Genomic DNA, 15,135 nt, shown 5'->3' with positions numbered 1-15,135 from the left:
AAATGCCAAAAATACACAAAACACATGCATTTGTGTCTATTTTGTATGCAAAGCCCATGAAAAAACAAGATTCATATAATCTCACCGTGCTAATTAAGGATATCTGTAAACATATGGGAACGGTGGAACAAAAGGCAACAGGGATGCAATGGGATTTAGAAAATAAAGTCTGTAACATTAAAAAAAAAAAGCTCCTTATTTAACTCAACATCAAATCAGTAAGGGAAAAAGTTACTAATTCCTACACTCAAACATAGCGATGATATCTTTGTTTTGGTTGAGTTCATCAGAAAATCCCAGCTAAACTATTGTTTAGTGGCGGTATTAAGTGTGTTTGTATTCTATTTTTACTACACAACTAATGACTTATTTGGTCATTCAGTTTGTCAACATTATTTACAAGACAGCTCTTGGTTCATCAACAATTTGTTACAGACATGGATAACAAAGATTGGGTTGTTTATTTTATGATGACTTTTGTAAAAGCCAATTTAACTTAATTATCGTTCATTTGAGCGGATAACTTAGTTGGTCACTTTATAACACTTAATAATTTTAGTCATACATCACTGAAAGAAAAATCTTCATCATCTGCAGTTACCTATAACCAGAGACATCTGATAAATCTTGCAAGTGTGCCACAGGGCACTGGTCTCAGCCCCCTTATTTTCTCATTGGACATGCCTTTATTTACCAGTATATAGATAGTCTCATGTAACATTACCAAATTGTATATATATATTTTTTTTATCAAATGTACATGGCAATCATTTTTTTCTGAATATTCCAAATCAATATGTACATTTATATTGCATCTTTATCATCAGAAATACATTTGGACAAATCATTTAGGGTTTCTTTGTGACTTTTTAGTAAATTTGCTTTATATTCAGGACCTCAGGGAAGAGGTACTGATGTCTGACTGAACAGGCAAGTTTGAATGTTTTGTTCCATTATCTTCAAAAGATAATGTTTTGTATTACTGTGCACAATCCCAAATCATAAAAACTAAGGTAGTTTTGTTTCTTTCTTATTTTTCTTTTCCTTTTTTTTGTCTCACTATGAACTATTTTATAGGGCTAAAAAATGATTTTTCTCAACTTACTGATAAAGATTTAGGGGGAAAAATCAGTATGGGACACATTATTATCCCGCCTCAGAACAACAAGATAATAAGCTTCCACATTTGAAACATAGACAGCAGGCTTAAACTTTATAATTTGAAAATAAATTAAATTTATGTATTTTTTTTACTTAAATGTTTATTTGTAACATTCATTTTTCAAGCACAGCATCATATAGATATAGTATCAAATGCTTTACAGAGTAAGAACACCAGGTAATATGTTAATAAGCAAATAATGACAGGTGGCATTCATACATTATCATCTACACAGACACACAGACGCACAAAACGTTAAAAGCTACAATCAATACACTCGTGCAAATATCAAATCTACAGGACTTTTCAGGTTTGAGCTGCATATACGTCAAGTGCTCTCTTAACTGAGAGAGAATATTTGCCCTGTGAGCAGCTCATTTATGATCTGTGTAGGCCAGGAGCAATAGTCAAGCCTGTAATGAGCAACATTTTTAAAACTGGGGTGATGATTTTCTTTACTCTTGTCAGAGATCTGTCATAAGGTTTGAGAGGAAGTATTTCCAGGCTATTTTATTTTGGAATTCAGCAGCACAGATTTTCAGACCAATCTTAAGATTGTTTTCTTCATCTCCTCTCACTTATAGCAGTCCTAAGTTCTAATTTGCAATGTTTCTTAATGGAACTTACATTTTCCTGGAAAATACTCTAGTTTTCAGTTGTTTACCAGTCTCTCTGTTTTCTGTGAAATTGTAGTTAAAAGCAGCAACAAGATCCTCGCAGTAAGTGTAAGAAGGTGATGATAGAGTGTGTGGCACAGAACAGAAATGGTGATGAATATTTCATTGGAGTTGTCACTGATGTACCAGCAAATTCTACTTGCAACAACACTTTTTTGTGTGGCACAGTAATGATACAAAACAGCAACAAAAGAGTACTAATGACTCTAACATCTTCCTGGGAGATCAACGGAATGGACTGATTGATGCACGGTGAAACAGGTCAAAAGGACGAAGCAGGTTAATGAAAAAGACCCTTTAAAGATGATTATGCTGATCTGGAAGTTAAAAATGTATTATTTCTAACTGCGATCATAATGGTAATCATTCCAGTCTAACAGAATGTTTAAAATGTTTCTTTTTTTAATGGTCTGGCAGGCATTCTTAGTAAAAGGGAGCAAGCTTTGTGAATACTTTCTTGCTTCACTTTTAGTTAAATATAACTGGAGTTTGTTGGCACATAAAGTCAGCACTCCATCTCTTCAATTGATAGGTAATGTGAATAATGACACATAGTTAAGTAATGATGGGTTTATTAATATTTAAAAAAATATATTTTACTGTAAGTGCTGGTATCCTTTTTATTTTCAGAACACTCTGTACGTGCCCGAGTATACTATTTATTATATTACCGGTATTATTATTGTTAGATTTAAAAAAATATATATATTTAACCAGTTAACTAACCAATTGAGATCAAGATCTCTCTCAGTAGGGTGACAGTTTTCTTATTGTATTTATTATCATCATGTTTTTACCATTATCATTACTTTGATATATTATATTATATTAGCATTATTGGAAATAATATTATTAGTATTATCATCATTATAATTATGATTATTATTGTTTTACAAATTAAGACTTTTTGACGTTAGGATTGAAATCATCATTAAATGTTTTTCTGCATCATGTTTTTTTTTTTTTTGTAGTACAACTCTCCTGAATGAGGCTGTCACAGACATGACACAAACAGCTTTCTAGGACTTTTGAGTGGTTGGCATGAGAGCAAATAAGCGCACAGAGTCACTTTGTTATCGACACTCAGCGCCAACAACCCCTTCACGTTGAAAGTTTCATAAACGTTCCATTAAGGCACCTATTAACGCCACAACAGAAGTCTACGGCACGGTCACACTTATTGCGGTTACTGTATGGCCTTGGGAATTAGTGCCCAGCATCTGCTGAAACTCACTTGTCTGCATTGCATAAGTGTTGCACTTAAACCTCTCCCTGTGTGTGATTACCGCGGTTTTCAAGAAGGTTAACGGCAGCGACGCAAGAGGCCAAGTGCAAGCCCACGTCTTGCTAAAACACTACAACAGTGTCATACTAAGAGCTCTTAGCATAGCACTTCATCCAATGTACAGCAGATATACTGTCGTGTGGTGTCACACGCTTAATTAGCTAGCAATGAAAGCAAAATATAGGAGTTCATGTGTAAACTCCTCTCTCCATTGTTTACTGAGAGGTGTGGAGGGAATGGAAGAGAAAAAGGGAGAAATCATCCTCATGGCCTGCTATCACAGCTCTGTATGTGTCATGTAGGGGGTTCAGGGTTTTTTGGAAGTTTTGCTGTGTCGGGGGAATTGAAGCAGGAGTAGTGTTAAAAAATGGACCATCAAATATTTCACTCATCTCAGGACAGGTCATGTGAGTGTTGGCCACAGTTCAGTATGGAGTGCAGACTTTTCAGTCGAGGGTTTCAGTAGACTGAACCCACGTGGTCATTCAGTGGGCATTTTTTGGGTCCACCTCAGTAGACTGAACATTTCAGCATGGATGCTAACTTCCCGGGTTTGTGCAGTATGGTTTGGATGCGTCCTTTCAGGAGATGAGTTGTATTTTAACACCCACAATGCTGTGTGAAATTAAATATGAAACGTCACTTCACGTGCACCTCCAAATCGAAACAAACGAGGATGACAAAAAAAACAAAACCAAAAAAAAACGAGGATCGATGCGGCCAGTTCGGGTAACGCGCCTCTCAAATGTTAAGGTGTTAAATTGTTTACATGCAGTGTATTGTATTATTTAGTCACTATTCACATCTGAGTTGGAGTGTCAGTAACATGAGGCAGGCTGATGAATCAGACGAAGTAAGAACAAATATCTGCCTACTGTGCGCGCTTAATGAACAGTAGCTCCTAGCGGTATACAGCAAGGATAGAAGAGACTGTCTATTGTCAGATTGTGTAGGCACTTTGCAATTCGGAAGCACACTTGGTGTTTTCAGGCTAAGTGATTGTCCTTTTCACACATCATGTATTTTTGCCAATCATATGATTTGCGATCACACAACATTTTTTTTGGAGCTTGTTTTTGCTACTCAGATGCCAAAGATGCACACAAGGGCATCTGTGTGTCCGAACACCAAAAAAAGAAAACACAGACACACACACAAACCCCATCTCCAGTGAAAGAGAACTTTTTGAGTGGCAGCTTGGTGGAATGGCGGTCTCTGATTGTGTTGATAATGAAATCCTTGTGTCATTGCAGATAGTGCCTCAGGAAATGGCAGAGAATTGCTTCTGGATCAAAGTCAAAGAAGAGAAGTTTGAGAATCCTGACCTATTTGCTCAGCTCTCCCTCTGCTTCTCGTCGCAGAGCAAAGGTAAGAAGGCGTCATCTCTCTTCGAACCCCCCCCCCCCCAATTAATCTCCACACACTTGCTTCGTTTAGCCTCTAGGCAACAGACGCCAAGCCACTTTCATCTCGTGACTCTTTAAGAAACCATTTTTCTCACTGAAATGTTAATTATCCTTAAAAAAAAAAAAAAACAAGAAATCTTTCCACTGCATTTGAACACCATCTATGTTTGTTCTCAAGTCAAATCTTTGTGCCAATTAGGGCTACCGATGCTCTCACTGCAGTGTTTGTTTGTGTCTTTGAGAAAGCTTGAAATGCACTGTGACTGCTCATTGTTTTGGCTCTTGGTACACATTGAGTAGTTTCAAATCAGTGATTTTGCAAGGCACGTGGGTGTGCACAAACTTGAACTCGCACATAGATACGTGTGAACTGAGAGCAGTTATGCTCGGTTTGCTTCTTGCCTTTTTCCAGTCCAGTAGACCAGTCCTCCATCAGGGAAGAGGGGAGGCTGCTGTGATGGAAGCTCGGGGAGTTCTCTTGTCCCGGCCAGTTTGTTTCTCGGATACACAACCAAGGCTACCTAACTTGCTGATGAATAACACAAGCAGTACAGAGCAAGTTTGTTTGTTTTTTTTTACATGTGGAAGAGGGTGTGTGAAGGCACTTGATATATTCCTCCCCATGACAATTTGAGTGTTTTTCCACTTCTTTGACAGTGTGCGTGAGTGTGGTACAGTCCTTGTATTCTAGCAGCAGTGGGAGGGGAGAAGTCAGAGAGGCCTGTCAAGCGCCAACTAGTCAAATCTGAGCACTAGCAGGGTGTGTGGACATAGCTATAAAGAGTCCTCCAACTTTTCCCCATATACCCAGTGTCTGTTTGGATACCAGTCAGCCCGCCTACAGCTTCTTCCTTCGTCTTTCTCACAGCCTCCAGGTCTACAAACTCGGCTCGTCTTCCTTTTTTGTTCTGCGAAGTAAATAGCAATTTTTGCCTCGGCTGCCCCAAGGTGATTTTTCAGCGCAATACAGATTTAGGGAAAGAAAAAAAAAAACAGTATGAGGGAGTTTTGATGAAGTGTCTGGGACCTTTCTTTAACCAGAGGATATCCGTCACAGTTTTTTCAAGGAACTGACAGATATACTTTTGACATATTTGTAATATTTATTCATTTCTTTTTTTTTCATGTCTTTGACTTGATTCATATATTCTCACTGGGGGAGATAGACATAATATTTAGTGTCAGTAAATCATCAATATGTTTGCAGAGAAACTGCTGCCATAAAACACATTTTTCGCATGGATTCCTCACATGAAATACAACTTAGCATTTGGCTTTCCACAGAGCGGTTTTAATTCGGCTTTAAATGTCCTTTTAAATCATTTATTAAATTCACTTTCTCACCCACTGGGGATGAAAAAAAAAAGTGCTATAGATAGTTCATGTTCCCACTGGCACAGTAGGAATTCATGATCCAGCATTTCCCCCAGGAGTTACCTTTGCTGGATCCCTATCAATTACCCCTGCAGCGACTTCACTGAATCAGCTCTTTTTCCCTCTATTGTTGAAACAGAACATGATTTTCTCATGAATGAAAAATGCTGTTTAATGTTTGATATCTCCCCCCCCCCCCCCCCCCACACACACACACACACACACACACACACACACACACACACACACACACACACACACACACACACACACATCCCCGTCAGTGAAGTTGAAAGTCAATGAGAAGGGCTTTGATGTGGATGGTATCGAAAAAAAGGTGCTTGATTGGATCTTCCTAAAAGTCTAATTGGTTGTTCATTAGTTTTTCCTCTCTGTTTATCATTCAGGATGGTCAGTCTTCTAAACATATATCATTTGAGGACATTTCATTATATGTAAACATGAAACATATTCTCAAAGAGAATCCCGCCTTTTTGTAAGCATTAAGTCTGACCTATTTGGGCAGCAAGTCTCCTTCATTTGAGGTCAACTTGGTTCGCTGGTGTCGGTGTTTTAAAAGCAGTGAGGTTAAAGCGGTGGGGGGGGACAGACTTGCAAGATTAATTCCTGGGGTCTTGTACTCTCATTGTAACCTCTCAGTGTAACCACGGGCCATAAATCCTTCGTGCTGATTTGACAAACCAGTCACTGGTGAACACCAACTTCATTTGTCTGCGATATTGCCACCGTTGTTCATATCACACCCACACACACACCCACACACATACCCACACAGACACACAAACACACATACACACTTGTTGGTTTTGTCCTCCGCTTCATTGCGGTACCTCCATCTTTGCCACATCTGAGGCGTGGATATTTATAAGTTGAGCGCACTTCGCGGGGGGGGGGGGGGGGGAGGAGACGACTAGTGTATCGTGAAAGATGAGGCAAGCAGGTGTAAATGCCTTCCCTGCAGAGCTGCCCTCAGAAAATGGTGCAAAAAAAAAAAGCTTCTGTTAACTTGGCTTTCCCCGGGATTCTTGCTTGTTACTTGCATTGTTGAAGAACAACACTTAAGCAGTAAAAAACAAAAAAAAAACAAAAGAAAGAAACAAAATCCCTTTAACAGCCCCCAATTTTCAGATGCTTATTGCGCTCAGAGGCCTCTAAAACAACTGAGAAGGCAGGACTGTCATCTCCCCTGCTGCTTTTATGAGTCTCACTGTTTAATGAGTTTCTCCAAGAAAAGGAAATGATAATCAAGAGGGATTTCAAGCTCGGCTTCAATCTTCTAAAAGTGGCTTTTTTATCTCTCTCAGTCATTTATTATAAAATGGCTCTTTGGCCTGATTGAAAATTCAACACATATGTCAGTTATTACGCACTCTGAAGCCCAAAGAAATGACACCGATTAAGTCGCACTGGAAACTTCATGTGTCTCGCTTAAGTACGGCACAGGAAACCACGTTTCAAAGATACGCAAATAATAATGCTTTGAAAATCACATCGGACATTTCTAACTTAACAACTGTATGAATCAACATCGTCCACTGCAGTGAATTCAGTGTTTGTCATGAAATGCCAGAAAAAAACATGTGGATTTAAAAGAGAAACTACCTTAACATCCCTGTAAATTCAGCATAACCCAGGAATTAAGATGAGCAAAATACAAATGCAAAACTGAATTCAATTGAAATAAGTTTAGATATCTGTATTATTAATTCAACATTTATAGTTGTGGTTAATTGCCACATTTCTGAAAATAAAGCTGAAACTCTTAAAAAAGCAAAAGCAACAAAACATTTCTCAGTTATTTATCTGTTTTGTCAACTTTTAAAGGGGTAACAAATATATGTTGTTTTTGATTGAACTTGGCACATTTTTTTCTGATGTAGGGAAATATAATATAATCTACTGTGAGAGGAATATGTGTTCCACTTAAAGCTACATGACACTCACTGAAGTCAAAGCAGGTATTTCAGCTTTGGAGCCTTCGAGTGCTTCATGATTGGAAAATCTTCCCCACTATACACACACACACACACACACACACACACACACACACACACACACACACACACACACACACACACACACACACACACACACACACACACACACACACACACACACACACACACACACACACACACACACACACACACACACACACACACACACACACACACACACACACACACACGAGAAGAGCTGATGTGTAACCAGTGACACACATCTCTGTTTGATCAACACAGTTATTCACCTCTTTTGAAGTTGTGTACGAGACACTGAATGAACATCTCGGCCACCTCACAGTTTTTTTTTTTTTTTTTTTAAATGTCCCATTTTTTCCCCTCTCATGCTTTCTTTCTCTTGTCCTTTCTCCTCTTTTCTATCTTTTCATAGTTGTATCGGCTATTCCCCCCCTTTCTTCACCTTCCTCCTTTGACTTGGCTCGCTCTTCTTTTGTTCTTTTACCCTCATCTCTACTCAGTTCGCTTTATCAATCAGTGGGTTGTGCCTTTGTACGGCTCTTTGGGATCAAATCAGATTCACTTCGGGATTGAATGTGTGTAGCCATGGCCTGCTGCATTTGAAAGGCAATTCATTCAGCTGGAACTTTGCAGTTCAATTTGAAACAAGATTGATGTTGGCAAACTTCACACCCCCTTTTCTTCCAAAATGTTTCCTCCATTGCACACACCAATTGCTGATGGACAAAGGGCATATGCCACTTTGTAATGGTGATGTGTGGGCTTCTCAGCAGCAACACAACAAAAAATAGGGCGTTTCCTCGACTACTGAAATCCCTGGATAAACTGTATAACTTTATTCCACAAACAACTTGTGATATATTCTGTAAATATCAATCGTCTGATGAGGATTTTTGTACAAACAATAAATATATGCACTGCAGTCATGTTGTTAATATCAATATATCACATCTGTTTCAAGATTGCCTCAAGGGGAATGTTAAATTTGTGTAATCTCCAGATACATTCAATCAATGGTTTGAAAGTTAATGACACTTATATGTCTGGAGAGAGGGAGAGAGATGAGGCAGGGGTCAAATAAAGATCCATGTAAAGCCTTAAGGAGGAAATGCAGGCTCCTGTCCAGCCCTCTGAGCAGGGTCATTGGGACTTCCTTTCCCAGCATGCTTCTGTGTTATTGATGCTGAGGCAGCTAATGAACATGCTTGTGGTGAAAAAGGCTGGAGGGGACAGGGAGACACATCATCAAACCATAAGAGCACCTTTTCAGCACACTGAAGATTGGAATAGAGATTAAGGCAAAGAGCAATGAAGTTAATGTGTTGGAGTGAAATATCAAGGGAGTTCTTTGCCTGAGAAAAAAATTAGGCAGACCTTTGCACATCATTTCAGGTATTCTCTGATGTGTCTTTGATTTATAGCTCACAATGCAAACTAAAAGTGTTTTTACTGATGGATTATTAATTAAACTAATTGCCACTTGTTCATTGATTTTTAAATTCAATCTTCTGACATGATGCTTGATGTTTTTTTGAACCTCAGTTTTTTTAGAAATATCCTCAAACTTGTGTCATTCTTCTGCGTGAGCTCTCTAAAGGTAACTCGGTTAAAACCTTCCTACTGACAGCTGCAGTCCCTTTTATCACATGAGATTTGATCAAATCCCCCCCGCCCCACCTTCGCTCTGACACCCATTTTCCCGTTACCTCTTTTCCTTCGACTTTACCCCCCACACACACACGCACATTTCCCCCCACTGGGTTGCGCGCACACCAGCCGATCCTGAATCCCAGCTACAAAGCCCCGGCAGCGAGGCGGTAATGACCCTGCCACAACGGCAGTAATGATGGAATCAGTGGGGGGTTTAGCTGCCTGTCTGACTCTCCCTAATAAGTCCCCTAATAACTCTGTTAACATCAGGGCTGACCCGGCCACCAGATCAAACACACTCACGCGTGACCGGCCACCGCACATGACACTCGGCTGAGTTCTCGGTCAGACAAGAAAACTGTTGCTGCCTGTCTCAGTGAGTGTCTGCTCTAAGCATTGTATTGTGTTTTCAGTACAAGTCTGTTAACACAAGTTTTGGCTCAGTCAATACAGTAGCAACAATAAATGCCACTCAAATTATTTTAATCCTGTTAAGCTGAATTCATTCAGTAACAATGTGTCTTGTTGATTGAAACCTTTGAAAAGCGTCTTGCTCTTGAAAAAAACAAATATCCTGAGATTACTTTGGGAGCTCTGCCTTCTCAGATAGTCACAATGTAATAAAGGCTTTTGTCTAATGAGTTTAAGCTCAACTCAAGACCCTCAGCCCTCTCCGGAATACTCTCTCTTGTATTAATAGTGTGTATACAACGATAAGCTTCTGATATGTTCTACGTCAGAGTATTGGGAAGTCAGGCTTGATGGTTCTCTATGGTTCCCCGGAGAACGAGCCTGTTTATTACTGATTCTGTTAATTGAGAGGAGGGAGCGTCATCCGCCAAGGCAGCTTCCTCCGCATCTTTACCCTCGGCTTTTCTTCTCCTGACATCGCTTCCTTTTCTTCTTCTCTTATCGTGCCTCTCTCCGCTTGGTTCCGAAATCATCTCTTTGGACGGAGCAGTGTCCATCTGGCGCCTTGGAATCGAATAAAAAAAAAAAAAATCAAAATAAAAGGACACCCACTCTTGCTTTCCATCCAGCTCATTGTTTAGCAGCTGCAGTCTCCCACAAACAAGATCACAATTGGCCTTTCACCACACACTCATTTTGTAAACTGTCATCAGTGCCTGTGAGTGGGGAGACGTGTCCCCTTTGGTGAATTGTTTTGACAACCCAAGACCTATCATCCAACCAGTAAATCATGCATTCTGGATTAAATGTCCATTATTACTCTGAGCAAAACCAAAGAGGATATTATCCCATTTCGGGAAAGAAAGGCCTCAAATGGTACCATTTTCCTCATTTCAGAAAGGGAGGCCATTAATTCCTGGCACAGGCAGGACACCACATTTGTCTCAATAAAACACAAAACACCCTAATGTTCATTTCTCTCTGTTTGGGACTGCCAACCCACTGTGAATATCACAGGGTCAGCCCTTTTTTCCGCGCTTGTCCCTGCACGTTTTTTAATATACCGCATATGAATGGAAATTAGGCCCTTAAATATTAATGACAAGTAATTGGTTTATTGTAGGAGACTATATTATGTGCACGTGCAGTTGTGTCTCTGAGATGGAGGGGAGAGCGAGCGGGTGAGCTAGCGAGAGAGAGAGAGATATCCTCTCATTCCTACTTCATATTGCCTTGCTGTGATGTCCCACTGATTTTAATCTTCTCTTCTCAGATGAGAGCCATTCTGACTATCGCAGTGCACTTTAACTTTAGCCCTCTGAATATTACCTTTCTTTGATACCTGCTGCTCGCTGCCTCCCAGGTCTGCACTCTGCTAACTTTTATGTGCCTTCAGGTACACCATAATGTATCTGTAAATCTGTCTCCTCAAAAATAAATAACCCCTGTGCATCCAAATCGGTTTTATTTCCTTTTCCCCATTGCTCAACCCAGCTAAAACATTTTTCGAACATGTCTTTTTTTTTAAAGTTTTATCTTCTGAACGTGCATGCCTAGACATATGTAGCATGATTCCAGTTTTTGGAACACTCACTTTATACCTTTCAACTAACACATTTATACACTCAAGCCACAGATTATGCCGCAAATCCAAGGACAAGGTATCAAAGCTGTGAATTTCCATTTTGTTGACAACCCACTATAGCACCTGAGCCACAGCCTTGTAACTAGCCAACAACAAATACAAGAAACCTTTAAAGGAAGAATGTGCGACCAACGCAAGCACAATCAAATCTATTTACTTACACAAACGCATACAGAGCGCCCAAGATCACTTTGACGTTGCTGAACTTCTTCCTAGGCGCATCATTTAAAAACATTATTCTTCCTGATAGTAAAATGTTAAACCTCCATTTTTCAGGGGCTTTGCGTATTGTGTTTGTTCCTTCACGTCAACATTTTCATTCCATGGCATTCACCAGTATGACTGTATTTGTTATATTAGCATAATAACAACCCTCCTCCCTCTGCGACCCCAGAAAAGAAGCCCTGTAAATAGTGTGTTATCAGTGTAATGTATTCAAAAGTGATCTTTAGTTTTGAAACAACAGGAATGACGTGTTTAGTCTGTGCATCTTCTGCAAAGTTTTTCTTAATACTTCTCTTAATACTGCAGAAGTGAGAATCTAGTGCTTGTCTAATTGAGTGATCACACGCTTATTAACAATGGGACTTGCGTTTAAAAAGAGGACAATGTCAGTACTGTCACCGAAGCTTTTCACATGGAAAAGCCCCAGTGGAGCTTCATTAACTCGCCCCCATGATCCCAGGCTGCAGAATATGGAGTGCATATCTAATCCAGCTCAGAAGTATGAGCACAGAGCAGGGGCTTTTTTATTGGGAATATTTGATGTGTGATACTTCACTGTTCCATTTACTGCTGCAGTGGATGTTCATGTTTTTGAGAGGTGCATATGTGGCTGTTACTTCTACTAGTGCATAGTAACTGTGTGTGCACATACAAAGATGTACACATAATCAAATCCTTAAAAAAGGAAGGAATGATATGTCCTCTGGCTCGGATTTTTAGAAGCACTTCTATGCAGTAGCAACAGAAATCAATTCACTGAGATTCTGTGACACTCACCAATCCATTAATGACTTTATTTCCACTTTTTTTTTTTGGCAGGTATTAATTTCAGGGGTGGATAGCTTTCATTCTACTTAAGCTGAAGTTTTTTTTTTTTTTTAATCTTTCTCTGATAGGCCTCTGAGACAAACTTTGTTTTTCAAGCTGTTACAATTCAACCACCTGCTGTATTTCATAATCTCCTCCTAAATGAGATCGAACACAAACTCTGTCGGCCAAGCACTTAACAGAATTCATCAGTCGTAATTGGAAACGTTTTTTTTTCTTTTCTTTTTCGACTATCTTAATTTTACTCTCGTCGTCTCACTCCGACCTCTCCAAATGTGCTTTTGGATCGGGCTCCATGTTGACTGGTGACGCCCAAACACAGAAGTCCCGTTCCTCCACTGCCTGACGCGATGCCTGGCAGTGCACAGTGGCCCGCTGAGTTTGTTACATGGCATTAAGTTTAATTTGTCTTTGAACATCTTTGCTGGAATTGGTTTGAGACTACAAGTGGGCCAGGGGGGTGACACTCCACAGCAAATCAGGCTGGAAAAGGACAGAGGGGAGACGGAGGCGCGCGAGGGTAGTCGGGTAGAGACAGCGGCGGTGATGTCATGAGCCGAATGGGTAAACAATCAGAGTACTGCGTGTTCAAGATGGTGCCTCCTTGAATATAAACAATCATGACTTCTCACGACACAGCCAGGTAAATTACTGCACAGACACAAAAGGTTGAGATGAGGGAGAGAAAGAGTGAGGTAGACAAGGAAGACAGAACAGATTATAGATTGTGATACAAAGTCACAGAGGGAAAAAAAACAACATTTTATAGAAACAAAACAACCAAATAAAAACCGGGAAGAAGTTTGAGCTGGGGACAATTGAATCTGAAACTCAATAACACTTTTTGTGCAGACACTGATTTTGAATTTGTTGCTTTATTTTACTAAAATAATCCTACTGTTAGGCTTTGATAATGCCTAATGAGACGGCTTACTTATTAAATTGTCCTGAGTATTTCCACAATAATTCTTAAATTAACAGATGTTTCTTTTTCATTTTGTTTTTTTTCCAGTTGTGAGCCAATCCCATGAATCATGGATGAGTTGGATAGCTTGTATGACCAAAAATAGACACAATGATTTTAAGAAACAAAAGTGATGTGCGTCATCAGGGGGGGAGATAGGAAGTGTTCAACCCGAGAATTGTAGGAGAAAATTAATGCTGAGTTAAGATGTGTCACTTCTGGATATCCAATATGACAGAAAGCTTTTTAAAGCCTTCCCCTGTCCCTGCCGAAGAGTGAGCACCACCTCTCCAGGCACAGACATATACACTACCCTTTGCACTTTTTTTTTTCTTTTACTTTCCCTCCAGGATACACAGCCAGACTTTGCTTTTTAACTTTTATTCATTTCCCCTTTCTTGTGCTTGCTTTCCCATCAGCTCACCGCACGCTTTTCTGTACTTTTCACTGTCTCCTTTTCATGTCTCCTGAACTTAAATTCATATTCTTCCCCTCTTTTTTTCCCTTCTCTTATCCGTGTCTTGCTAAATTATCCACAGCATTCATATTTTACGGTTGTCTGTATTTCAATGTCTGTATAGAAGAATGTCTTTTATTTTCTGTTATCTTTCTCTGTATCTGGTATTGGATAGAGCTGCAGCCTCTGCTATTGAAAACTGAAGCCCCATGCAAGAGTGGAAAATCTTGCAGTTGGTCGAGGGTCCTCCCGTTTTTACAGCAGTAATTAACATTTTTAGAGCCTGGTTCAAAATATGAAATAGGTCTGATTAGTGATTGTCCTCATTTGCACACACTGTGCGGTGGGATTCATTTTTGATAACTCAACCGTTTTGATTTTATAAAGGGTGAACGTTATACACAATATGGTGCGTAAGCTGACCTGACTAAGGCGCCGTCTAGCGGTTTGTCAAGAGGCTTTAAACCCGCCTCAGCTCCAGCTCTCAGCCTGTTGTTGTTTTGTTCTGAAAAGTAAAATAAATCAAAGTTTTCCTTCACTTTTAGTTCCACTGCCTTGCATTCTTGTCTTCGTAATAGGGAATAGGTATTGTTGGGGTTTAAAGCTTGCATGGTTATTTTCCATCGCTTTGTTGTTTTTTTTTTCCCATCCATATGTTAGACTTCCTTTTGTCTGACATCTTGAAGCTTCCTCAGACAAAGATGAATAGTGACAGAGTAATTTAAAATGTGATGTGTTAAATGGAGAGAACAAGGCATTCAGGTATTGTTATTGACAGGTAAAATTAGAGATAAATCACATGGATGTGTGGTTTTTTATTGTTGTAAAGTTGTACAAGTGCTCTGAGTGGGACGACTTTCTCTGAATTTCAAAGTTGTTTTCATCTTTGCTCTTTTCCTCCTGACCGGATTTGAGTAACACACAGATGTTGGAAAATCTAAAGCTGTAGTCTGATAAATATTTAGAGGATAGGACAAGTTAGCCGAAAGTGTGCTGAATTATTTGAATAATTTGTATTGCTTTTTTTTTTACCACGTATCCAAACAGAAAC

At 39.5% G+C, this 15,135-nt stretch overlaps 1 protein-coding gene across 5 annotated transcripts in view; it reads left to right on the top strand.

Annotated features, from left to right (window-relative positions):
* diaph2 (diaphanous-related formin 2) overlaps nucleotides 1-15,135 on the top strand; it is a 368,317-nt gene that overhangs the window by 137,190 nt on the left and 215,992 nt on the right. For all 5 annotated transcript variants that reach the window (XM_020640450.3, XM_065959019.1, XM_020640447.3 and 2 more), the window contains one exon: nucleotides 4,378-4,492. In XM_020640450.3, the coding sequence (XP_020496106.2) occupies nucleotides 4,378-4,492 (115 nt within the window). The remainder of the gene's footprint in view (nucleotides 1-4,377; nucleotides 4,493-15,135) is intronic.

This window comes from Labrus bergylta, chromosome 9 (genome assembly GCF_963930695.1).
Source record: "Labrus bergylta chromosome 9, fLabBer1.1, whole genome shotgun sequence".
NCBI lineage: Eukaryota > Metazoa > Chordata > Actinopteri > Labriformes > Labridae > Labrus > Labrus bergylta.
The sequence above is the reverse complement of the archived record's forward strand: the minus strand, read 5'-3'. Positions and strand labels throughout refer to the sequence as shown.